The sequence below is a fragment of the Tiliqua scincoides genome, chromosome 9, assembly GCF_035046505.1.
Source record: "Tiliqua scincoides isolate rTilSci1 chromosome 9, rTilSci1.hap2, whole genome shotgun sequence".
NCBI classification, from domain to species: domain Eukaryota; kingdom Metazoa; phylum Chordata; class Lepidosauria; order Squamata; family Scincidae; genus Tiliqua; species Tiliqua scincoides.
In genome coordinates, this window is record NC_089829.1 from 23,100,073 (window position 1) to 23,127,435 (window position 27,363).

General features: G+C 49.0%; 1 protein-coding gene across 1 annotated transcript; it reads right to left on the bottom strand.

The window, feature by feature from the left end:
* Positions 1–7,013: 7,013 nt before the first annotated feature.
* On the bottom strand, positions 7,014–15,224 carry LOC136660639 (melatonin receptor type 1B-B-like). The gene is made up of 3 exons (XM_066637946.1): positions 15,195–15,224; positions 8,004–8,820; positions 7,014–7,306 (listed from the first exon to the last, which is right to left on the bottom strand). Exons 1-3 carry the CDS (start codon positions 15,222–15,224, stop codon positions 7,014–7,016), a joined length of 1,140 nt encoding a protein of 379 aa, XP_066494043.1.
* Between the last annotated feature and the right edge of the window lie 12,139 nt (positions 15,225–27,363).

Sequence of the window (27,363 nt, forward strand, 5' to 3'; positions counted from 1 at the left end):
GGATTGCAAATCATTGACCTGTAACTGAAACAGATTTGCCACAAACTGCAACGTGACCTTCTTTGGAAAGACAGGCAGAGGGAGATAAGCAAGTGCCTGACTTTGTGGCCCAGTGCTCGAGATCCTGTACTGCAAAATCAGTACACCCTGAGCAAGTTCTAGTTAGTAAGCCAATATTCAGCTCCCAGCAGGATATGGGAGTGCTTCAGAGCCCAGGAAAGCAGCCATCTGGCCCTGCGTGGTCCCCTTGGCTTCCCTTTCCTACACGCTCTGCGCAGGGGACTGTTCAGGGGAGGAGAGGATCTCACCCTCTTTCTGAAGGGCTCTGCACATACTTGTGTTTGTCCCAGGCAATGGTTGAAAGCATCACAATGCTGAAGCTAAGAAAGACTGTTTCCACACTAGCCCTTTCTTTTCCTGACAGTAGCCTCAGGAGGTGAGATCATGTTCCAGAAGCTTCAGCTGGCCCAAATCTCTAGCTGGCGAATAGCTAAATTTAAGATATAAAAAAAATCCCATTTCAAAGGGGCATCGTCCTCTTTACCACTCCATCATGGATGGTGGATAGAGGAGCTACCCTTTGCTTATGCTCAGAAGTTGGAAAGTTCCAGGTGAGCATTAGAAACAAGTAAGTTTAGGAGCTTAGCTTCATTGTTGTAGCATCGTGGGTGTAATGTATTTGTTCTCTGAAAAACAGTGGGCCCTCAGTATCCACAGGGCATCTGTTCTGCAGATAATGAAATCTGGGGGGGGGGGAATGTAGAGCACCTAATTACTTACCTGATGACTATTTCTGGCCCTCTGGAGGTCACATGTGGCCTCCTGGCCTCTTCAGAAGCCTCTCAGACATGTGGAAGGCACTTCCGGTTTGTGCTAGCAAACCAGAAGTGCCTGCCAGTCATGTGCAAAAGGGCTTCTGTGGCATGCGGAGGCTGCATGTGGCCTCCCTGCACTTGTGAACACCTCCCAGATGCAAGTGGCAGCCACTTCCCAAGAGATGTTCTGAGGCTCCAGCTACAGGCTCAACAGCTATAGATATTCCATGGAGGCCACGCCCATGGGTAAGGGTGGCTCATTGTACCTAAATGCCTTTCAAATAATATGTAACCTTAATCCTATTCTATTAACCAGAGGTTCTCAAACTTTTAGTACTGGGACCCACTTTTTAGAATGGCAGTCTGTCCGGGACCAACCAGAAGTGATGTCATGACCAGAAGTGACAACATCAAGCAAATTAAAATAAATAATTAAAGTAAAATAAATAATTAAATAAGGGGAAGCCGGCTTGGTTCCACCAAGTAAATTTTCTTTATAGCCTGTCTGCAATAACACCCCCTCACACACACAAGATTTTCAACCTTACTAAGTACTAAGTTCAATTTAAGTTCTTATGTTTAAACCATATCACTATCAGCAAGTTTAAAAAAGAAAAAAATGCACCTTTCCACAACAAGCCTCTATTATATTCTTTGGGGGGGTAGGGGTGGCTGCCTTCTGGAGCATTGGTTGAGCTCCACTTTCATCAAATCGGGACCATTCTGGTTGCCTTGTGTTCCTCTTTTCCTGACCTCACCACAAGCCAAGGCACATTTTCTTACTCATAAGTAAATGCAAACATGTAGCTCTGTTTCACTTTCCATAGGGCTCAATACATTCTTCAACTTGGAAGGAGGAATTTCCTTCTCCAATGTTTTTGGGGGGCTGCGTTCATCAGATCAGGACCATTCTGGTGTTGTTGGATTCCTCTCAGTCTGCCCTTTCCAATGGACTAAGGCAAATGTGCCCACTCATGAGTAAACATGCAATATGGCTTAGTTTCACTTTCCATAGGGCTCCATGCATTTGCCTTCTCAGCTATCAGCTAAAGCTTCACAACCCACCAACAATCAGGTCGCAACCCACAGTTTGAGAAACCCTGCTGTAAACAAACCATTCTATTATCTCAGGTTTGTGTCTGGGAATGCAAAGAAACTGGAATCCCCAACCCTATTCAACTTTCCAGTGCCACTGCAGTCATGCAAATGGCATGTGCTTCATCCTGCAGTGGGGGCCAGTCATGGAGACCTCCTCAAGTTAAGGGAATGGTTAGTCCCTTACCTTGGGGCTGCATTGCAGCTGCGTTGGCCCTGGAAAGTTGGATAGGATTGGGCCCTTAGTATGTTGCTGGAATGTCTTGAAGTTTAAGTCCCTGGCGTTTGGGGGACTTCAGAGCTTGCAAGAGCTGGGAAGTTAGTTTATAGGTCTTCAGCTTCCCCTTGGCAGGAACACTGACTATTTAGAAGGGGGTAGTGGTGGCAACCAGAGGCAGTTTGCCCTGAGGACCCATACACCCACCTACTTGGTGTGTTTGGCCAGTTGGTTGCACCCACATAAGAACCTGTACTTGATGTTGGCCTTTTGCCTGGCAATTGCACCCTGTGTCCTCAAGCATTAAGGCCCTTGAGATTGTTGGATACACAAGAACTGAAGTGGGAACCTGCATTTCTTACTCACTGGGAGTGCTTAGACAGTGAGCCAGGAGTGTGTAAGATTGGTCAGAGAGACCCCAGACTGTGACGCTTGTGAAGATTGCAGGCAATGGTGCTGCCAATGTCACATTTCATTGTTTTCTGTGCTGTTCTCCACTTTCAGACCCGATTCACGAATTCCCTCCCCTCTCGAAAATAATACAGTATTGCAGGCTTTTAAGGTCGATTGTGCCTGTAGTTAAAAACTACTTCCTTGGAGTTTCTCCCCTGCTATAGCTTCCTGTTTAGATTATCTAATTAGTGCTCACTTGCCTCTTAATGAGGCAACATGGATTTTTTTCCCTTTCCTTTCTTTCATAACAGAACCATGCTATTCTATTGCATTTAACTGCCACAGCACAACCTCAGCCACACTAAAGAGCTGTAGTGTAGCAGCAGCTTAGGGCTGGCCTTGAGCACTGTTTGGAGGGGAGGCTGCTAGGGGAACTCTGGGATAGGACTTGCATTCTTTCATGAGCACATGGGGCTCAAATGACACAAACAGATGTCCTTGGAATCTTTGCTTGTCCCCTACTGAGGCCACTGCTGGAAATAGCACATTGACCTGAGTGGACTCTACTCTCAGTCAGCAGCGCTTTGGAATAAGTTTGTTTTGCATTCAAACATGCGTTCCTACTTGTGACAAACAAGGCTGTAGGCGAGGTGCAGCAGTCCAAACATAAGAAAAGTCTCAATCATGTCCCCCCTCAATGGCTTTTTCCCCTCCCTAGCTGAAGAACCCCAAGACTTGCAGCCATTCTTCATAGACAAGGCACTCCAGCCCTCCACTAGTTTCAGGCGCCCTTCTTTTGCATGACCAGCACCACCTTGTGAGGATCTTACAGATTGCAGGACATCAGGAACTTGGTAATGCACATTGTGGACATCAGATTTCCAGAAGAAACACTGCTCAGCCTGCCCCATAAGTTCTGCTGGCAGTCAGGTAGCTATTCTGAATGGGGAGCCAACAGCACAGGCACGGCAAACTCTCCATTGTTTTAAGGAGTCCTCAGTGGCATAATTAAAACTGGCTTGTCAACATGCTGGCATGAATGTGATTTTCTTAGCTGTGCGCTCACTCAGTACTAGTGCTGCTGTTCTATACAGCAAGGTTTACAAAGTATAACCTTGACCCTCTTTTATGGTCCATGGCCATTTGATCTCCCTGTTTACATTTTTCCTTTGTACTCATGTGACTTTGTATACCAACCAACAGAAGATAACCCTGCCTCTGATGAAATGACCTGTAGTCCAAAAAACCTTGTGCTAAAATAAATATGTTCATCTTTAAATTGCCCCAGATTATTTTGCTGCAATAATATTGCCAAAAAATTGCAATGCTCAATACCATTCCATACATCAAGGCAAAAATCATGAAACACTTAAATAACCATTGTGTGATATTTCCAGGCAATACTCATCCAACCCAGACCAGCATTACGGTTCCTGTAGGTGGATCAAGTGCAGATTCCAAGACTAGTAACTGAGCATCAGCATCTGTCAGCGATATAAGGCGCTCACTCCCTTCAACGCTAATCTTTCAAAACTGACATGAGGATTCACAGTGTGAGGCTTACATGTAGACTAATATTTTCTCCATTCTACCGCCTTTGTGGGGTGAGGGGAGAGTCACTCAAGTGCAGGTTAAGAAGCACTTAGGGTTGGGAAGGGGTTGCTGTAGGACCTGGGCAAAGTCAGAGGCCTGTGGTCCTCAAAGCATCTCAGAAAGATGCCCCCTCACTTCCCACCCTTCACTTGGGAATCTTTGGGAAGAAGATGCTCTCCCCATCTGACTGTTTTTCTTAATGTTGAGCCCTGCTGTGCTATCCTAGCATTTAAGCTCATTTCTTTCCCCTCTTTACTGACATCTTTTCATATTGCACAACTGAGAAAAATGCATCATCAGGGCATTACAGAGGTGTGCCATCTGCTGGACCTTGATTACTCTTTTGGCTCCATGCAAGTGCTAGCAATGCATGAGGTGGACCCAACCAGGCTACTTGGGGCTCCCTGGCAAGGCTCAGAAAAACAAGCAGGCTCCTTGTCAACTGTGCCTCATATTTGTCTGGAGCCCTCAATGACACCCAAAACCTCTTTTGCACCTGATGTGGTCTCTCTAAGCATCATCTCTGTGCCAGCCTAAGGCTATTACAAAAATACTCACCTTTGGGCATTTGCTGAGCCCCCCGCACCACCCCCCAGACTTCTTGGTTTACTCACCTTCCAGCCTGGAAACAAAAGTCTGGAGAATCCAAAGCTTGCTTACTGGCACCAAGTGACATTTGTTGGTGCTAATAATAACAATTTCTTTAGCGTACCTCTTCATTCAAGCAAAAAGAGGGAGGAGAAAAAAGGGAGAAATTTGCATTACATACAGGATTGCAAACTCTCTTTTCTGGCCTTGCTCATGAGCCTTTAACAGACATGAAGAAATGGTGCTTTTCCCATGGCTTATCTCCATGTCAGGAAAAGTTTTGTCTGCCCAGTTTCTGGATGCCAGGATGAAGGTCAGGCAGAGGAGCAAGGCTATAAGAGAACATTGAAAACCCTAGTTACATACCAAATTATTACCGTAAAATAACAAGTGCTTTTATTTTGACAAGCTAGAGGAAAAGAATAGCTGGAAAAGGCCAAAATTCCAAAAAATCTCTTTATTTAATCATTTTAAATTTTAAATGTTTCCCCCCCAAAAAATACAGCACGGTACTAGACCAGGAGGGGGCAGAGTAGGAGAGAAGAAAAGAGTTATCCATACAGAACTTCCAAATGCAGAATCATTGTTTTAAAAAGTTTGGATAACAATAAAATGAGGATAGCTTTAGAAGAAGTTCGGGGCTTGCAATCCAGATTTGAATCATTTCATGCCACAATACATATTTTAAAAGGTACTACCATCAGACAAATATTCACCACAATCCTTGCAACACAGCAGCAACAGGAGATAACCCCAGATTGAGAGAAAGAGCAGATATATCAGGAGCGGAAGAGGGAAAAACCAGAAAGATAATAGTCATCGACAATCCATCAGGACTGCACAGTTCTTTGAAGAATTCCTTGCAGCATAATAACAGCCTAACAAGTTTACATAAGATAACCCACTCTTGGCACAAAGTTACCTATTGCACTGTTAGGGCAGAAAAACACACGCAGCCTCCCAGGGTTGGCCTCTACTCATAGTGGTCTGTTTTTCTAAATGTCTTGTATATCCTTGGAATTTCACAGGGGTTGGATACACGGGGAGGCAAGGAAACTGAACTCTTTCTCCTCAGTGTAATTCTTTGCTCCCACTCCAAGTAATTAAAAGTTTATATTGTAAACACTGAGGACAGGAAGAAAAGTGGGGGGGGGGGAGAAAAGACAAGAGGTTTTGTAGAAATTGGCTGGGCAAAAACAGGAGAAATAATAGGGACAGAAGCAGAAGAGAAAGTCATTCTTCTGGTAAGGCCAGAAAAACTGCAACAGTCAAAAGCTACAACAGCCACAACTGTACCACAAGCCTTACAGCTGCTGGGAAGGAGGATCTTCCTCCCCCCCCCCCCCGTGGGAGAACCTCCCTTCTGATGGGGTGAAGTCAACCTGAGTTGAACTTCTGCAGCCGGTTTTGCAGCACTGATCTTGTGAAAGCATTGACATGTGTCGCAGTTGTAGCTTACTATCTATCCCTTTTCTAGGAGAATGCAATATATTCCTCAAGATGTGCCAAATAGTCACATGCTCATGCCAGAGCATTAATAAGGCCGATTCGAGATACCCTCAAAGACACTGGAATGCATCTGCTCAAATCAATTTCATAGAACACTTTTTGGCAGGTGGCTGTTGGTCACTCCCTGCCCTGCTGCCTCCCAGAAGAGAGGGTCCTCAATGGGACAGGGTCAGGGATCCTCTCAAGGACCACACTCTTTAAATAATTGATCCCTGCCAGACACACACAGGGGGGAAAAGATCAGCTAAAATTCTATTCTTAAAACTCCAATGGTTGGCAGAGGCTGGCTGTTCAAAGGGCATTAAAACCAAGCTGTCACCTTTAAGTCTTTTTTATCTTAAACAGATTTTCTCCTCTCCTGGCTGCTGATCCAAGTTCCTTTTTCATAGTCCTGTGGAACAAGAGGACTATGTGGGGAGGGGAGGAAGAGGGCAGAGTTGCCTTCAAGTGTTGTTCTGGAGCAAATTGCACACTGGATGTCCCCTGCCCCACCTTTGGGGGCTCAGCTTCCACTAGATTTTCCTGGAGCAGCCTCATCAAAGATCCTGGCCTTTCCTTGCAGACACCTGACCTTTGCAGGAGGCTCAGCCTGCTGCCTCCTCAGACTACAGAAGAGTGGAGGCAAATCCAACCAGGACACAGCCTCCCTCTAATCCTTGGCAACCTCGTCTCAGAACCACTTTTGACCACCCAGAGTTCCAGAAAGAGCAGCAGCCAAAGTCTTTAGTCAAGCTCAGCCCACACCATTCATAGGCAGGAAGCACCACTTTCCAAAATCAAGAAGGGAAGCCTAGTGGGGTCTACTAAAGGAGGCTTTGGGCTCTCTGGGAGAACACAAGGCTGTAAGAGGATGACATGCTGCAGGAGCTGCCTGGCCGCTTGCAGACTTCTCCCACGGATACGCTGAGGGTGGGGAGAAGGTGCCGGTGCCGCTCCTGCTGGGCTCGACAGCACAGCTTGTGCCCAACCTTCTGGAACTTGTGCCGGAAGCTCCTGTTGATCCAGAAGTAGACGAAACAGTTGAGGAAGCCGCTGCCAGTGGGAAGCCACAAGGCCACAAACTCCACCCACTCATGAACTCTTTCGTGTGTGATGGCTGGAAGGAAGGGATGGGGGAGAGAAGAGACTTTTTTTACCCAAGTGCCAATGCAACCAGCTGCCTGTTTTCTAAAACTCCGCATTGCCCAAAAGTTAAACCCATCATCTCAAGGTAGACCCAGGTTTGAACAACCTGATCCTTTGTAGGTATAATATGAAAGTAACATGATGCTTGCTTAGGATCCAGGCCTGCAATACTGTCATATTGCTGTCCTTTGCCACTTCCCCCCTTTCCCAGCAAGGCATCCATTACAGTCATGTATCCTGAAGGCCAACACCAGGCTGCCCCCCTCCCCGTGAGGTGCTCTCTTCATACGCCATCCACAGAAGCACCTGTTCTTTGGGAATGGAAACCCCCTTCTAAACATTGGCACTGCAATCTAAATTGTAGCACTTCCAGACCACAGTATCCTTTGCTGACCTGCGTTTGATACCAACACCATCCCCTCCAGAGCCCAGATTCCCGAGCAGGACATATTTACGGTTTAACAATATGTCCACAGTTAACCAAACAAAGTGTGACTGTTATTCAGGCTCAGGTAATTCTGCTCTTGAAGTCTAGTAATAAGGTTAACACAACAAGAACTGCTAGATGCCCCTGGTCTGTGGACACACATCTAGGAACAGGCAGGCCATTCCTCAAAGCCTCCAGTGTCCAGAGACAGCTTGCAGCGCCTGCCCCTCTGCAGACTCACCATTGTACAGGATGGTACCCATGCAGGGAGCCCAGCAGACATAGAAGGCGATGACAACGGGCAGCAAGATGCGGGATGCAGCATCTAGCGGCAGCAGGTGGAGCCTCTTCAGCCTCACCACTTCTTTTTCTGGGAACGCCAGGGCTTTCCTGCGCCGACGCTGGGAGCGGGCAACAAGCCACAGGCGCACATTGGTAAAGGTGACTGTCCCAGCAGCAGGGCAGAAGATGGTGCCCGCCATCAGCACAGAATAGGTGGTGTTGGAGCTGTAGTCTGGTTCACACAGCAGGGCTGCAGCAGAGAAGCGGACCTGGAGTACAGCCCCAGGGCCCGGCACACTCAGTGGCACCAGCAAAAACACCGGCAGCAGCCAGGCGGCTGTGATGAACAGAGCCACCCGCCTGCGGCTCAGGAGGCGCCGGTAGTGCAAGGGGAAGAAGACAGCCACGTAGCGCTCCAGTGAGACACCAGCCAGGGAGTAGAGGGAGGCCCCAAAGATGCTGGAGTTTATGAAGGCCACTGCCCGGCAGTAGGAGGTGTCTCCTGCTTCGGCACTCTTCTCTGCCACCGGGCCCAGAGCCAGGCTGTGGTACAGATTGAGGGGCACCACCAGCAGGGCCAGGGCAGTGTCTGCAGCAGCCAAGGACAGCAGCACTAGGCGGCTGCTATGGCTCCAACCAGACACTGAGGAGGCAATGACCACAAAGACCAGCCCATTGCCCACTGCCACCAGAATGCCCAGGGTGCAGACAAGGCTGGTTTTTGCTGCCCAGCTGCTGCCCAGCTGCCAGGGCTCACCAGTGCCCGAGCACAAGCCCTGAGGCCAAGGAGAGCTTGCATGAGCTTGGGGGGTCTTCCCTGGGGTCTGCTCACTTGTAGCAGCCCCAGCTGATCCCACCTGATTTGCTGGAGTTGCTTCCTCCCCTCTTAAATGAGGAATCTTCTCTCCTGGGATGTGCCCACCTTTGTGGGGGCTCTGTCTGCCACACATCCCCAACAGCCCCCCTTTCCCAAACTCCAGCCAGCTGGATCCCTTGTTGGTCAAGGGCACCCCAGTTCCATTCCCCTTCTTTGTCCAAAGGCCACTAGTGCCTACTAACTTGAGCAGGAGCAAAAAGCACAAGGGACTGATTTCCACCATGGCTACTCAACACCCCTTCTGCCCACCCAGTGTTCAAACAGGAGCTGTGGAGGGCCAGGGCCTTATATAGCCTCCCTGGGAGCCACTTGGCTGCTTCCTCAAGGTGCTCTGGGGGGGCAACAAAGAGGGCAGGAAGAAGGCTCAGGGCATATCTGTTTCACCTGGGATTCTCTGATCTACTGGATATGTTTTACAAAGGGAGCCCAAACAGCTGGGAGAGGAAGGTCTCCAATGCCTCCTGGAGCTGAGGAGCAGCTACTCCTTCTCTCTCTCTGCACCATGTGCTTCATGCCCAGGTGAAAACATGTCTTGAGCATTTGCAGCACAACCCTGTGAAGAATTAAGTGTGTTTTAAGCCTACAGATTTCAGGGTTTTGGCTCACTTTATTTGGGATCAGGCTGTTGACAGGGAAGACTGCAAATGAAGCTGTAACTTTAAAGGTTAACTCAGAACTTGATCCTGCAGTGCCTCCAGGTGAAGACTTGGCTCCAGGGCCTCTGAGAAGAATTTTATCAGGGGATACAAAGTTTCTTTTGGGTCCCTTCCCAATGAGGGAGGGGGAGAATCAGAGTGGGGGGAGGGTGGCAATGGGGGTGGGCAGAATGGGGGCAAAACAGGCAGGAGGAAAATGGCAACATACGGAATAGTCTTTGGAGCCCAGGTCTACCTGCCTGCCTGACATTGTCAGCTAGATACAGTAATAGGGAAAACCAAACTCACTCCTAAATCCCTCTAAAATATTTCAAATATAGAAAATCATTGCAAGAGATTAGCATCTCTCAGCATCAGCATTGTATTTAGGCTTACACTAGAATAGAAAAAGATGTCCTGTGTACACCAAAACCAACTTTTGCAGTAGATGCAGTCCCAAAGCTGTGTCACTAAGCTCCTATAAACTCCATGGTTAGCAGATCACAAGCCAAAGAACTACTGTAGCAGGTCATTTTCCTCCCAGATGTGACATTATTAAAGAATGTATGCATTCCTGGGCCTGGTGTGTATGACTTGTGGCAGCAGTCACCACTATGTGCCCATGGTAATGCCCCCAGCATCCCATATGGACAGTGAGTCTGGGTGAGATTGGAAAATGTAAGATCCTAGGAAATTTCTGGGCCCCCTCCTTTGGCTCCTGGGTCTCCCCCCTCCGACACTACAAATTACCCCCTTTACCCCCATCTCCTAGACCCTGCTTGGCTCCTCCAAGTGTCAGTGAGGAGTCTCTTTCTCTTAGTGCTGTAGGAGCAGGGAGTGCCCTAGAGTTCCAAAGCCCAGGCTTTGGGAGTTCAGCCTGCCTGAACTATAGGGATATTTGCCACCCAAGCAGGGTCTCTTCAGGGTCCTTAAGAACATCAGAAGAGCCCTCCTGGATCAGGCCAAGAATCCATCTAGTCTAGCTTTCTACATCTCACAGTGGCCCACCAGAGGCCTCAGGGAGCACAGGAAACTACAAGATACCTGCATCCTGTTGCCACTCCCTTGCACCTGGCATATCAGAGATAGCCTACTTCTAGAACCAAAATGTATACATCATGGCTTGTAACCTGTGATGGACTTTTCCTCCATAAAATTGTCCAATCTCCTCTTAAAGACACCTAGGCCAGGTGCCATCACCACATCCTGTGGCAAGGAGTTCCACAGACTAATTACACACAGGGTAAAGAAATATTTTTCACCTCTAGGTCTCCATACCTAGGTACGCAAATTCTTCTCCCTGCTGGATTTCTTCTTGTTGTGAATGACAAATTGCCTCCTTTTTCTCCTGGAGGGGCTCCATGTGCAGAGCAGGAATTAAGCAGATAAATTTATTTTCATGCTCTGTGGATGCTGAGATGAGAAAAGCTTGTCCAGCTGGAATCCTCCTAGCCACCCAGGCAAAGGAGATCTGCCAAAAAGCTAGTGGTCAATGTTGTTGTGAATCAACAAAAAGCTGCAGGGTTTGTTAACCCTGCCTATGGGACGGGGGTCCTGAATATGTCCCAGAAATCCTGGCCTTGTCTTGAAAACACTGGCACTTCCTAGACAGCTGTAAGGGAATTGCACCAAGGCAGCATTTGCAGAATTGGGAGAATATGGACTGTCTTGGCAGTCTTTGCAGAATAGGTTGCATGCGCATGCCTGTGGGGTTATCAGGGGGAAAGGTGGATAAGGATTTATCTGGTATCCTGCTGTCGTTGGGCAGCTTGATTCCTGGAGCATGTTCCTTTCAGGCCTGAGGAACAGCTCTTAGGAAGCAGAAGGCTAAAGAGTCTGCCATGCTTGCCTCTTGCCCAAGGCCAGCTAAAGCAGCTGCCTCATACAGCAGATCGGTGGGGGTGCCCATCTCAGTCCACCTCCTTGCCTCCACTGGAAGAGGGATACAGAGAGGAAAGAAGTGGCAGGGGGGGAGTAGCACAGATTGGCACATCATTAGATATGGGAGAAGCACTTGACATGCCACCTCGGGCATCAGGAGGTCTTGGGCCTGCCCCAATGGCCGGTATAGTGTGTCTATCAGGACATGGAACTGACCTGAGAGGAGCTGGGTACAAATTCACAGGGTTGTCTGGATGATGAATTGAGGTGGCAGATTTATAGCACACACACACCACACACACAAAAAGTCAACATGCTCAAATACTGGATTATTTCAAGAAGTCTTTGAGTGGAGGATAGAAAGGGGGGCTCTGGAGTTACAGAATTGGGAGAGCAGACCATTGTGGGGCCCACAGTCTACCTCTGTGGGTGGCACATATCCAGTAAATCAGAGTGCTGGGGCATGTCCCTTACAGTGCTTGGTGCTTGCAGTTCATGCTCTGGACACGCTCCTGATTTGTAAACTGGGCTGTGCTTAGGCTTTCCTATTTCCAAGTGCTGTATATTCCTTCTCTCCCCTCTGCCTTCCCCGTGCTGGGCTTGCACAACACTTTCCACCATCGTGAGACTACGCTTGTGCAACATCTTGTGTGCTCTGCTGGAGCAGTGCCACATCACAGTTCGTCCTCTTGCACTGGCCCACGGGCCTCTGCTTGTGATGCTACATGTGAATCCTGCCCACCTTTGTGCAACAGGCCAGAGGGTCAGCGCCTGCTTGCTGGGTGAAGGAAGGCAAAGCCCCTCTTTTGAAGCCATCTGTGGCTGCTCCAGCATCATGACAGCTGCTGATTGTGACCGGGTGGCTTTATTTCCTCCTGAAAGAAGGCTGTGGGCTTGCAGCGATTATGCTCGTTATTTTGATTCTTCTAGGGAGCTGGGGGTGGGGGAGGTTGATGCCTTCAAAGCCTCGTTTCTAGGGCCACAAGCATCATGCTTCAATTGGAGCCTTTTCCTGCTGAATCACAATTGAACGTGGTTGGCGAGTGTCTCTGTGCAGCCAGCACCGACTCTCTCTTGCACACCCACCTGCTGAGCTGTCTGTGTTCCTCTCTTTGTCGCTCTCTTTTAAACCTGTTCTTTCCCTTTCTTCTTTTGCCCGCTTTTGCAGAGCTCCCATTCATTTGGAAGAGGCTTGTGCAGGGGAGCTTCCTGATGGGACCGCACCATTTTGCTGTTGGGGATATGCAGGGGAAGAGGGGAGCATCTGCAAGTATCTGACAGAACTATGCTGCCTGTCTTGTCTTTGCTGTTTAGATGGGTGGCAGGATATCAGAATCGGGGGGGGGGAGAGCCCCCTACTTGTTCCTTTTGGGTGCTCAAGCACTGCAATTTGCGTGCCCCTTTCAAGCAGGCCCAGGCATGTGTTTCTATTAGTCCCCTCCTGAGGAAAGCCACATTCCACACCATGTTTCCATATCTGGCCAGTGGCTCTCCAGGGACTGGTTCTCTTGGCACAGCGATCTTCTGATCTAAGGGAGGTAGGCGAAGCTCCCTTTCAAGTCCTGTGCAGCTCAATCGTCTGACTGGACTTTGAGCTGCTGCCTATGTGATATAGCTGGCCCCTCTCAGCTCTGCCCGATTTGCCAGCCTGGGGGCCTGTCATGAGGCTAAGTAGCCTTTGATGAGGAGGGGGCCATAGCAGCAGGCTACTGTGTGTGTGTGTGTGTGTGTGTGTGTGTGTGTGTGTGTGTGTGTGTGTGTGTGTGTTCCAGTTTGTATGCCCCACCAGTTGCCTTCCTTGCCTCAGGATGAATTGGGTCACAGGAAACTACCAGAAATGGAATCTTCTGCCCCTGCACACCCATCTCCACAATGGCGCACTTAGCAAAAAAGGATGGAGCTGCACAGATAAACTGCCATCTTCCAACCTTCTTCCCCACCCTGAGTAGTTGCTGGGCTCCTGGGCTTGCCTCATATCCTGTATGCCAATCTGAGATCTTTCTCACTTCATGGGTGGGATATCTTGAAGTTGGCAATAAGGAGCCACCATACACAGAAAGCTCCTTGGTAGAGCTAACTCTTGGAGCAACAGTGGCCCTCCAAGGCTTCCATCAAAGAATGGGGGGGATTTTCCCCAACCCTACATGGAGTTGCTGTCAAGGACTGAACCTGGACCTTCTGCATGCAAAACATGGATTCTACCACTGAGCTGGAGAAGCTTCCTCTGCAGTCAGTGGGTGAAGTGAAGTCCTCAGCAGTCGGGGGAATGAGACCTTGGGCATTGCTTCTTGGGGGTACGATAAGCACTCCTGTTTATGTCTGTCTAGCACTGCATGGTGTGCTTTCCTCAGAACCATGAGAAGTGAGACTTCACACCCTCCCTAAGCAGCATATCTAGTTTTTTAATTGTGCAAGTGGTAGTGATGATGATGAGGGTCTTTTATCATTGGTACCAGCTACAGGGAAGAAACAAAGGTGAGAGTGTGCCATTGCCTCCCACTTGTGGGTGTCTAGTTGGGGCATCTGTTCAGCCACCATGAAAAACAGGAAGCTGGAACCCCCTTCATCTGAGCCAACAGCCGAGGTCTTTCATGTCCTCGTCTTTTACTGGTCTCCCTCCTTTTGGGTCAAATCCCACAGCTTCCTGCTCTCTCCTCACGTGTTCCCCTTTTTCTTTCTGAGATCCTCTTAAAGAGCTGTCAGGCCAATCCCTTTAACCTTAGTTTCTTTAGGTGAAGGGCAGGCATGTTTCACTAGCCTACTTGCAAGAGAATCTGGAACCAACAGGAAGCAAGGATCATCCCTCCAAAAGGCAAACAAGTGTCATTGCCTCTTCTGTTCTCCATTGTAGCAATCTGCTCCAATCTTGGAAGCAGCGGATGGGGTCTGAATGCTTTCTTTGAAGTCAATGAAGCAAGAGATTATTTGTTTTTTTCTCAGGCAGCTGTTGACAACTGCATGCATTTGAAAGATGCACAGGAAATCTTTCATAGATCATTTTGTGCTCTGTTGGGTGCAGGGTGATTCTTTTGTTGCAGAGCAATTTGTGAGAGCAGATACACCCTCTCATGAAGTAATTGTGTGTGTGTGTGTGTGTGTGTGTGTGTGTGTGTGTGTGTGTGTGTGTGTGTGTGTGTAATTGGACTATTCAAGCCGATCCCATAAGAACAGCCTCACTGGATCAGGCCATAGGCCCATCTAGTCCAGCTTCCTGGATCTCACAGCGGCCCACCAAATGCCCCAGGGAGCACACCAGATAACAAGAGACCTCATCCTGGTGCCCTCCCTTGCATCTGGCATTCTGACATAGCCCATTTCTAAAACCAGGAGGTTGCACATACACATCATGGCTTGGCTTGTAACCCATAATGGATTTTTCCTCCAGAAACTTGTCCAATCCCCTTTTAAAGGCATCCAGGCCAGACGCCATCACCACATCCTGTGGCAAGGAGTTCCACAGACCCTAGAGAATGCTATCCTTCAGATGGACAGTTAGTTGAAGTTTGCCCAACCACACATAAAACTGTGTTGCAGCTGTCTGGCAAATCTAGCTGGGAGACACCAGGGGGCAGCAGAGTCCCATGGCGGCACTTAGAGGTGGAGAAGGCAGAGCCCACAGCAGGGCAAATTCTGTGATAAAGCCGGTGCAGGTTTCAAGAGGACCCAGGATTCAGCCTCAGAGTCCAGGGCAGAGCCACTGGACCTCTTCTTAATGCTAGGCCTCAGTCAAGAATATGCAGAAGGACGGCAAGAGTACCTCTGAGCACAGGCATGTTCTCCCCGACATGGTCGAACTGCATTTTTCCTCGGTTGGGTGGGATGGAGATTGCGCACTTGAAGCATTAACCACTACAGAAAAGCGCTACAAATGTCCTCAGTAGAATTGTAGCAGCTCTTCTCTGACCCTTAGGATAACCTGCCTCCCAGTTGATTTCCACCTAACAGTTCTGTGCAGTGCTTCTCTGAGGAAGTGTGTTATATTCAGGTGAATCCAAGATCCAGGACAAGCCAACAGCACTTCAACAGTTCAGACCCCCCAATCCTTGTATAATACCTGCTAATCAGCATTAACTACTCCTCCATACAGGTTCCTTACTCACACAGCCGCTCAGGTTGATTAGAGAATCCACCCTTCACCCACAAGTGTGCTTTGAGAGCAGTGGGGTGGCCCCTTTAGACTGTGATGTGTTTAAATGGTGTGTTTAAACTGAGAGGCACCTGACCTCCCACCCATGTCTATTACAGAGATCCAACGTATGCAACAGACATCACTGAAGCTGTTGTGAATTTTGGAATATAGTCTGGGAAGGGCCCACTCAAACATGGAGCTCTTGCAACAGTCACTTGCTGTTTTTGGAGAGGTGCAGCAGCCATAGGTGTGGAGACCCACACCTGCCAGAGCCTTGCCCCCATCCTTTCTTTCCATTAACCTCACAGTTTGGCCCCTCTGTTTTGGAAACACCCTTCCCCACCTGCTCCACATCTGGGGTAGGCTTACCCAAAGCTTTCCTTCCCCTCAGCCCTCTTTCCAGGTTTTGCTCTCCTCATGTTTCCTATACTTAATTTCCTATGCTTTGGCATAAGCTGTACCCACTCCTGTCCCAGCACCCCCCCCATACCTATAATGATAGGCTGTGCCAGTCACCTGCACACTGCAGTCAGTACAGCTTGCCCCGCAGGATGCCAGGAGGTGGCCACGCAAAACAGGCCTCCCTCTGCCCACGCAAAACAGGCCTCAGCCTCACCTGTGAGCCACCACTTTCTTAGTCAGGTTGATGTCTAGAAACTGTCTGAAGAGGAGTCCCGCAGGATCACAGGTCCAAAGTGCCTGAGAGACTGTCCAAATGAGATCCTTGCAAGACCTGCAGCACTCAGGGGAGCATCAACACCTGCCAGTTCTAACCCAGCCCTCCCTGGGACTTTCTGCTCTTCCTGCATTAGGGACCCAGGCAAGTAATGGTGGAGAGTCCTCTTTCCCTCTGGACCCTGCCCCACTTCTGTGAAACGGGGGGGGGGGGTGAGGAGGAAACTAACCATGCCTGGTTCAAATACTGCTGTTCCTCCTTGCAGGTTGCTTACACAGCTCTGTGTTGACTGGGGAACTGGGCAAAGGGAACAACTTCCAATTCCTTGTCTAAAGAACAATGCCCTTTTCAACATACTGTAAGGTTTGCTGATTATGTGTCCTCCCACACCAGTTAACAAAGGCAAAATGTGCAAGCGGGGTGTGGGGTGTTCAGTGCCCTGCACACCCCAAGTCCACCTTTGTTTAAAAAGCAAAGATTTGTGGTGCCAGCGAAAGCCAAAGCTGGTGGCCAACCAAACCCGGAGGCATGGAGGGTAATTTGGCTGCTAAGGAAATTAAGAAGTGGGGTTCCTGCCATTGGATCTGTGCCATGAATGGCCTGTTGGGAACTCCCCAAAACAAAACAAAACCCTTGCATGCCACAAGAATACAGGATGAGCAGTTGGTGGCTATGAGCAGCAGAACTGGCAGGGTGGGGAGGGGGGCTAGACTGTGGAATTCTCCCAAGAGAGGCTTGCCTGGCACCTCCACAGCTTGCTTTTAGATCAACTCGGGAAACTGTTTTGTTTCAGCAGAACTTAATGCTCTTCATGAATTTTAAAATTGACCGCTGCTTTTAAATCATTCCTGTGGAATGTGCATGTAGAAGGGGAGCTACATGTTGAGGGGGGTCAAAGTCTTGGGTGCAAAAGTCTGTCAGCTGCAGTTCCTTGTGTATGCTTCCCATGCAGGTTTTTGTGGTGGGAAGAGCAGGGAACCAGACTCTGAGTTCAGCCTCCTCTTTAAACATCAGTGGATGGGGCAGGACCGTGAGGGAGGAGGGAATGGGGAGACATGTGCTGGCTCGGTTTTTACAGACAAAAGCAGAAAATTAACTGGACCAAGCAGGAAGTTGACCTCGATGACCTCCAAGGGCCCTTCCAATGTTAACATTCTATGAGTCAGTGAACCTCTGGGCAGATTAGCTGGAACATGGGCACCCATTCAAGACACAGCAAAGGTTTCGCAGACATCTGATGCACAACCTTTGCGTCTCCACAAAATGCACATGTATCCGCACAAGCATGTGAGGGCCCTGTTCCATCTCGTGCAGAGCAACGGCCCCCCACCTCCTGCTCAGGACAGGAATGGCATTAAAAAATGATGGTGACAAAGTGCAAATGGCGTTAAAAATTCAAACCACTGATTGAATTAAACATCCTTGTGTTGCTGATGCAAGCAAAGTGCTTCAGGGGACCCCAGGAGCCCAGCCATACTTCAGGGGCTATGGGAGAATTTCTAGGCAACTCTGAGCCTCAGGCACAACTTTTTCTCAAACATTAAACACAGTCACTCAGCACACAGCCCCCAGCATCTCTGCAACACAGAGTGCTTCAAGGGATGGTGTTGGATGGGGACTAGCAGAGTAAATTACCAGTGGAAATTCCCTTCCCATAGTCAAAGGACTTTTCCCCCACCCAGGTTGCTTGCTGTTAATCAGGCACACACAAAAGAGACTGAGACTAGATTCAAAGCTCAAAGAAAAAGTTTACTCACAGTTCCTCGATGATTCATAATACAGCTTCTGGTTATGACCAGAGGTTCCTATACACTTTATTAAGGACCAGGAACCCTAGGTAGCTGCTCCTGCTTACATGGAGATCTGGTGGGATGGTGGCCAAGAGCAGGAGCTCACCAGCACACGTCCACTCCCTTGGAAGATCAGGAGGCAAGAGAGCAACTGAAGGAGAAGAGGAAATGGTTAATGGACACACCTCCTGCAATGACCACTGAAGTCATCACTCCAGGTCACCACTCCATCACCTGGCAACACACTATTCCCTTCTGACACATGCAGATGGTGTTGCTCTTTCCAACAGGTGGCACCTCAAAGCAGGACCTCAAGACGTTCAGCTTTGGTTGAGGAGCTCCACTGTGCACCGGAGACAGTGCTTCCTTGCCAGCAAGAGTGAACCATGCTTTTCCTGCTGGCCCTCCTCATAAAAGGGGCAGTGCTGTGGGGCTGACATCCTGTGTAGCCACAAGTCAACTTTTCTCAGCCAGGTGGGCAGGAGAGTGGATGCTGAGCACTGGACTGTAGGGCTGGCAAGATGGGCTTTCAGGGGCACCCTGAAGCACTTTGCTTCCATCAGCAATGGAAGGATGTTTAATTCAGATGGGCCTGAATGGGATGTGAAGCATGGAGAGAGACGCTCCCTGTAGTCAGTGGTGAAAGACAACACCTTTTGCACAGGGGCACCTGCCCGTGCCTCCATGTCATATTGTTGAAAATAATGGGTACAGATTAAGTTGTTTTTATATCTACTTATCCTTGCATCCCACAAAACGGAGCCCCACAGAATCCTCAGGCCAGCCAACAACATGGTGCACCACTGGACTTCTAGTGAGCAAGGAGAGCCCTGCTGGTGGGCTCTCCCGCAAGCTGAAGGCATCTGCCTGGCTGCTGGTGGATAGAGAGGAGATGGACTTTGGTTTGATCCAACCTCAACAAGGTTTTTGTGATAAAGAAAAGGTTCTTGGACACCTGTTTCCATCTGCACAGGGAATAAAAATCAGGTGACCCCCTCTCTTCCAATCAAAAAAGTGAACTCATTTTTGAGTTGCACTGATGCTGAGTTGTCTTGCTGTGCCAACAGGTAATAATGACTATGGGCACAATCCTAACCAGGTCTACTCATAAGTAAGTCCTATTTTGTTCAGTGGGGCTTACTCCCAGGAAAGTGTGGTTAGGATTGCAGCCTCAGTCTACATGTTATATAGCATGGAAATCCGCCTCACAATTCACAAGGAGTGTGCAGGAACTTAAATAGCACAGTAAATAGCAAGCTATGAGGAAGGCTGCAACTCGTCCAGGGGTGCTCTTGGAAGCATGTGTTTGGTGCACAATATCTTTGCCAGGCAGAATGCAGAGACAGCCAAGCCCATCCACACTGATCTGTACTCTGTTGGGTTTGCCTCTGCTCCACTCCACATTGTCATTATGCAGGACAAGTTTTGTTGTTGGATGGAAATGTGCAAAATGGTGATTTTGCTTGGGGTAGATTGCTCTAACCCGTATGCCAAGAAGCAGGCTGGATTGATATAAAAGAGCCCAGCTCCAAATCATACTGGTCTAAAGTGTAGGAGTTGGAGGGATGGGTGGGTGTTTGCTGCTGATGTATTGGGGGAGGTTTGGGGAGGGCCGTGGGAGGGGGGTACACATCCTTATGCATGCACCCTGCAATCATTTCCACTCCCCGCCTTAATAACTCCCTGCAATTAGCAGTGTTTTGTGTCTTTCCCAACGCAGCTGGCATGTGCTGTGGCTGGACTCACAATGCGGCTCCCGCCACCTCTGCTCATTGCCGGGGAAGGAGGCTGTTGGGGAGCCATGCGTATCGCTGGCTGTACAATAAAAAAAAAACACGTGCGGGGAAGATCGTCACAATGAGCCACAATGGTTGGAAACAGCTTCTGAAACTGTGCAAAACTGAGTCCCAAGGGCTGAAGACAAGCAGCAGAAGGAGAGCATTTGCCATCACGTTCCTCCTTGTCAGTGTCTGTTTAACTGAAGAACATAAGAAGAGCCCCACTGGATCAGGCCAAGGGCACATCTAGTCCACAAAGGCCCACCAGTTTCCTCAGGGAGCACACAAGCCAACAAGAGACCTGCATCCTGTTGCCTCTCCCTTCCACCTGGCATTCTGAGACAGCCTACTTCTAAAACCAGGCTTATACCCATCATGGTTTATATCCTGTGATGGGTTTTTCTTCCATAACATCGTCCTTTTAAAAGCATCTAGGTAGGTGCCATAAACACATACTGTGGCAAGGAGTTCCACAGATCAATTACACGCTGGTAAAGGCATATTTCCTTTACTCTCCCAACACTCTTGAAATGCCATGGATTGAAAAGAAATGTGATGGCACGGAGATGGATGAAGGCATCCAGCTGAGCCATTTGTTAAAGGCTGTACCATCTACCCATTAGCCTCTGGGCAGCTCAACATATGCAATACAGGCTGCAGTGAGCCCAGCAGAGACACAGGCACCTGTTGACCAAATGCCTTCATTTCATGACTCAAGCTAATGATCTAGGCCACTAAATACTGTTTGGTTGGCATCCTTCAGTCTCGGAAGACTATGGTATCGCACTCTGAATGGTGGTTCTGGAACAGAGTGTCCTCTCCAGTGCGCGAAGCCTGGGTAAAGTAGGTATGGAGGGTAGGCTGTTACCCATGCAGCAAATCCCCCCTCTCCATGTCGCTGAAATGGTCCAATGGAAAGGCAGACGCCAATACGATTGGTTCCAGCGGCGTTGCAGGAGTTGCCAGAATGTGACTGTGTTCAGCCATGAACTGCCTCAGGGACTCCGGCTCCGGATTTTTCCTCGAGGTTGACTCCTGAAGCCTTTTCCATAACTGGATGTAGCCACAAGGCAGTGGAGGTTTGGGATCAGAGTTTTCCTTCTCTCAGATGAGCTGCCTTCCCAGACTAATCTACCCGGTGGCTGTTTAGTCGCCTCTTACGCAAGTACAGCCAAATTGAGGGCGTATTCTTATCCCTAGCCCCCAGGGGAAATACTGGTAATACTAAATACTAAGGAATGCATAAACCAGCCTGGCTCACCTGTCCAAAATCTTTCCCATGCCCAAGTGGAGAGATCAGTCAGGGGACATTTGCAGAACTGCTCAAGAAGAGATTTCCTCTGTTGGATGCAGCCCATGGCAGTCCTCATTTGGTCTCCAGTTGTGGCATTCCTGGAGCTAAGTAGAGGGTGGGGGAGGCTGTACTTTCCAAGCTGGAGGCAAGACCTGGATTTCAGACCAATCCCCTCTTGCAATCTACCTGGGCATTTTGCTGCCCTAACCACCTCTTTACAGTTTCCCACAGTCCTGGTAGCCTGCCTGGAGCCAAAGGGAAGGGCTGGAAAGTGCTTTTATGCAGCCCCAGCTGGATTCTTCCATTTAGTATAGATTTACCACTTAACCCCAATCAGAGCTCAGTGCAAGTGCCAGTGGCTGAGAGCCGGAAAAGAGGTCTTGATGTGGCAGCACAGAGAAGGGGGCCACCTGTGGCGCAGTCCTGCTGGCATTATGCAGGCCTAGGGGTGCAGCTCCTGACCATAAGACTTCCACTGTCTCTGGAAGCTGGTTGGCCTTTCAAAAGCACCCCCCCCCCATGGCCAGGTGAGGTAGGCAGGCTTCTGTTCCCTGCTCAAGGTGATTTTCTTTGAGACTCTTGCTGGGCTGGCCATCAGGCAATTGGACCAAATTGGACCCTGCACCTGGAAGGGCCCTGCACTGGGGCGGCAAGCGGAGCACCCACAGCCACAGCCAACCACAAGCAGCTATCATTCTGTAGCTGGTGCTCCAGCGTAGAATCTTCCATGCTGAGGTGTCACAAGTAGAGCGCGGTGAGTGGAGCGTTACTACTGGATGGCCCTCGTCTGGGTCCAATTGGCTTGAAATTCCTCCCCCTGCAGCAGCAGTTGGCGATGCTGCTGCTGCTGGGCACCTTGCTACTACTGCTTATCCTGGTGAGTGTGGGGGGAGGGGTGCAGGGAGGCCTCCTACAAAAATGTTTTGCATTGGGCTCTTTAACTCCTAAGGTTGGCCCTGGGCTCCAGAATACCAGGATTTGTGTCACATAAGTAGTCTTGTTGCTTTATATGAAGCTGCCCTTTCATGCCTGCTTTCTTCTTTGGCACTTTACCCACAACCCCCCCCCCCCCACTTTGTGTTTCTGCAATTAGCAGGCATTGACAGGCACTGCTGCTAATTAGCCATTAGATCATGGACAGGTCACTTGAACCTCTGGGCAAAGCAGGATAATCAAGACTGATGGAGCTGGCCGTTAAGGCCAAACAAGTGAGGGGGCACTATACAAACTGGGCATGTGGGGGGGGGGGGCAAGACAAGACATTCCAAGCAGCATCCACTCTTGCACCTGACATTTGCCCCCAACTCCTGGGTTTAAAACATTTGCTCATGCCTTCCTTTGCAATGTGCACTGGGGAGCTGCAGCTGCTTCGAACACAGTTCAGTGCACATGCATGTACACCTCAGTCTACTTCCCTGATCAGTAATAAGTGAGACTTGCAGATATGTGTGGGGGGGGGGGAGGTGGATTGCTGAGGTGATCCACTGAGCTAAGTCTGAAGCCCAGTTCAAGATCCCACCTGCTGTCCCCTGAACCATAGTGAGAGCCCCTGTTTGCTCACCGAAACCTGGTGAGTCAGATCATTAGACCATGAAATCCAGCATTTTCCATTAGCAGAAGCTCTCCAGGGACTTGGGCTGGGCACTTTTACATCATTTGATGCCTGACCAGTTTAGCTAGAGATGCTGAGAACTGAATGTGGGAATGTTCTCTGTGCAGAGTACATGCTCCACCATTGGGCTGTGAGCAAAGCAAACTCTGAGTGCAGTGAAGAGCAAGCCCAGATAACTTGATGGGACAGGTGACCAACCAAGGGCTCTTGTGGTGTGTTGGGGTTCAGCTGAGCAATGCCAGCATCTGCCGCAGTGCAGACCTGCTGGTGCTGCATCAGGCTGCCCTCCTGATGCTCTTGGTTCTCCTTGCTCCTCCCTGCCCTGCCTAACCTTCATCTTGTGGTTTGGCCAGTCTAGCGAGCTTCCTCCTTCTGCGGTCTCGGATGAAGCATCTGCAGTCCTGGATGGGTAAATCCTTTCAAGCAGAGTTCACCTTCGCACAGCGCAGAGAAAGGCAAACTGCCTCCCTGCCCACTCTCCTCCTTTCAGCACCAACTGGTGTGCCATCAGTCATTTATGTGGAAACCTGAGCCTGTGTTCTTTCCAAAGAGGTCTGCTCTGGCAAGCACAGAGCACGCTCCAGAAGCCTGAAGTGGCAGTGTTTTGGGATGTGGATGCAGGTGGGCTGACCTGCCTGTCTAATGCTGGCAAAGAGAGGAAAAAGGCACACACTGGCCTATGAGACCACAAAAACTCAGTGTTTGACATTGCAGTCCTGAACAGCCCATTCAAGCAGCAGGCACCCTTCAGTCACACCCCAGGGGATTTCCTTGCCACCAGAGTCACTGTGTTTAAGGACAGCACTGTCCAAGCCAGAGAGAGAGAAATCTCTCTTCTCCATAAGTGGCATGGGCAACCAATGCTTTGTGGAGGATCACAGCATGTCCCAGGCCCTGGCTTGGCCACAGGACAGAGTTGCTGGAGAGAGTACAGAGTGGCAGGAAGTCAGTGGAGGAAGCAGCACCTCTTTCTCTCCAGCAAGGTGGCCCATTCTTCTGCAGAGACGGTGGCCGCCAAGGGAGCCTCTGGTTCTGTCTTCCTCCAGGAACATCTGCTTCAAGCCCAGGGACAGGCTCCAGCGTGAAATTCATCAGGCACAGGGGTTACTATGACAACGTCTATTATCCCTCTTTATAGGGAGATGAATCAGGAGCTATAAATAAGAAATCTGTAACAGATTGATCCGGGAGGGGTGCCGTGTGGCTGCTGGGAAAAAGCGAGTGATGGAGATCACAGCACAGGCATTCAGTGATCATCACTTTACCCCTCAACTTTTGAAGCAGTGCCCGGGGGCAGTTGGGAGGGAGCATTTCAACAGCCAGACCACATTTGCTACAGGATGAGGTGATGAGATGAGATGGCACAGAGCAGGCAGCAGCAGAGATGGATTCCTAGGGATAAAGCCAGGTTCCTGGGGGTTCTCCTTTGAGGACTTTATTTTTGTGACTGGCCTGAGTTGGGTATCCCTGCATCTCTTTGACATTTGAAACTTTGGTCTTTTCTTGTTTTTATGGACCGGATTCTATTTTTCTGTGGCTGGCACGGAATAGAACTGAACGTACTTCACGTTCAAAACCATGTGCTCCTGAACATCCCACGAAATGTTTGTGTATTTATTTTAAAAATGTTACATCCTGCTCTTTCCCTTCCCATTAGGCTCAGAACACATTTTAAAAACAAAATTAAAATAAAAATTACAAAACTGAGATTGTGGTATCAGAACAGCAGCAGAAATTAAGGGAGCCTAACTGGAACTAAACAGTTTTCTGCTGGCACCAGAACTGTAGCAGTGACCAGCTAAAGGAACGTGGTGCTGTGGGAAACTCCCTGGCCTCACCAAAGAGAGGCCTGCTCCTTGCCCAGCAAGCAGCAGAAAGGTGAACTCTGGTGTAGCTTTCAGTTCTCCCTAACATCGCCAATAAATTCTGGTGCGCAAATAGTACAGACGTAAAGCAGTGGCTGGTTCAAAGGAAGGGATACCACCGTCCTGGTTGCTGTTTCACATCTTTTGCAACCAGTGTGCTTAGTCAGACACTGGGCTATGAACTGCCTTGAGTCTCTCTTCTCTGGATATGGAGTGGTTTCATATTTACTTCTCATACTGCTCCCTGGGTGCACATGGTGCCTTACAACAGAAGAAAATCAGGCCCCTGCCCCAACATCCAGAAACAGACACAAGGGAGATGACAAAGGAAAGAGGGGGAGGTGGTAGCAGAGAGATGGTTGGGTGTACTTGTAGTAAGGCAAAGAGACCTGGGGTTGTGCCACCCTCTTCTTCCACCCACCACCATCATGTCGAGCGTGGCCTGGCATTCTCTCTTTGGTGCGTTTGCCTCCTAAGAGGTCCAGGGGCTTTGTGCATGTGTGGTGATGAGAGCGACAGGCATCCTCAGAGCTGTTCACTCGTGGAAATGAGGCACACGCTGGTGAACCAGCCCCCTGCTGAGACAGGCTTCCAGAAAGCCATGAGCAATCGTGGCAGAGACAACCCACTCAAACAGTTCCATGTATCAAGTAAGAGAAATATCTACCTCCAGCAGTTTCTGCTGGAGTTTCGGGTTCATGTGAGCCCTCTTTCTGCAGCAGGTGCTTTCCCATCAAACTTCACCCTTGTCAGCATGAATGCATCTCGCTTCAAGCCCCATTTATTGTTAGAACAATTTGAGCAATTATCCTGACAGTCAGAAATAATCACTGTGTCCCTGTTGAATAGAGCTGTCTGTAGCAAAATCCTGTCATGCTGGTTGGGGGGTCAGGCGGGGGAGAGCTGAGATTGTGTCACTGATGAAAGTCCAGCTCTGGCAGGCTGTTTTGGCAGTCCAGGCACCTGAACTGCTCGCCCTGCCTGCACTTCCCTGCATTAGCTCCTGCTAACTGAGTAAGAAGCACTTTTTCAAGTGGGTACTCCTCTTTTATTTAGCAGGGGGAGAGTAACTGGCCCTCCTCATCCCAGCAGTGTCTTTTCTACTGGCTGTCTGCTGGTGTTCTTGTCTGTCTTTTTAGATTGTGAGCCCTTTTAGGACACGGAGCCATCAGTTATTTGATTTTCCCTGTCAACCGCTTTGTGAACTTTTAGTTGAAAAGTGTATATCATCATCATCATCATCATCATCATCATCATCATCATCATCATCATCATCATTTTACTTCCTGGTGGGGGATATTGTATGTTTACCCAACACGCAGAAGGAAGGCTGCCTCCTGGAACACTTTCATGTGTCGAATCCTATAAGCCACTTATACATTATGTGAAGAAACCTTTCCTTTTGGGTAAAGAGGCACTTTATTTTGCCACAAGGCATGAGGGTGGCCCACAGGCTTAGATAACAACAAAAAGGTAATTATAAATAAGAGGCATATCAGTGGCTCTTGGCCACTGTAGCAATGTGAACCTCCTTGGTGAGAGGCAGAATACCTTTGACAGTGGTTCCCAAGCCTTTTAGCACTGGGACCAACTTTTTAGAATGGCAATCTGTTGGGGACCCACCAGAAGTGATATTAACTGGGAAGTGATGTCATGGCCAGGAGTGCCATCATCAAGCAGATATATTTCTAACACCTCCCATATGACAAAATCAAATCAAATCAAGTAAGTAAATTAAAAGTTTACAATAAGTAAAAGCTGCTGATCTGTTTTTAAAAAAATTCCCCAAACATCCCTGAACATTGAACATTCAGTAACACTGAATATTGGTTGCTGGTGAGCTATAATGGAGTAGGGCTGTTTCCTACATGTCCGGGTATAAATTTCCTGGAATTATCTGGCTGGCCACTGCTAGAATCAGGATGCTGGGCTAGAGAGCCCTTTGATCTGACCCAGCAGAGATCTTCTGAGAGCCTGTAGCAGAAGGAGAGTGGGAATATGGGAAGGACACAGGGAGCTGCTTTACACTGAGTCAGCCCCTGGACCATCAAGCTCAGTATTGACAATACTGACTGGCAGCAGCTCTCCAAGGCTTCAGGCAGGAATTTTTCTCTGTCCTACCTGGTGGTGATGCCTGGGATTGAACTTGGGACCTGCTGCATGCAGAGACCTCCACTGAGTGATAGCTGCCTCACCTTGGTACTCCAAGCCCCTTGAGATAGAAAGGAAGGTGTGAGTGAGACAGAGAGCTGGCAGAGAGGCTGTAGTGTAACAGGAGGAGGCAATTCCCATCATTGCAACCTACCTTTCTGGGTTTCCAGGCACATCTGACCACAGCGAAAGGGAAGCAATTCAAGACCCTTTATTCTGAGTCTGCAGGGCAGGCTGGAGATTTTCATAATTTTCCCTGGCACCTTTTGTGCCTCTGATGCTGTAAACATGTTGGAACTATTCCAGCATAATAATTCCCATGTATGGCATGATATGCATGGAAAGCACAGATGGTAAGATCCATGTGGGTTGTTCGAGCATTACTTGGGAGTAGGAATCAGAATCCTCTTGGCAGATATTTCCTGAATTTTATATTTAAGTATAATTTTCACACGTGAGTGAGTACACACAGTAAAAAATCATTCCCATGGAGGAAAATGTCAGTGAAGGCAGAGGGAGTCCGCATGCACTGTCCATGGTACTAAAGGGTTGTGAATAATAGTATAGAGCACTCTCCAAGGTGCTGAAAGGACGGATGAGACCGTATACATCAACCAGATAGTTCAACTGT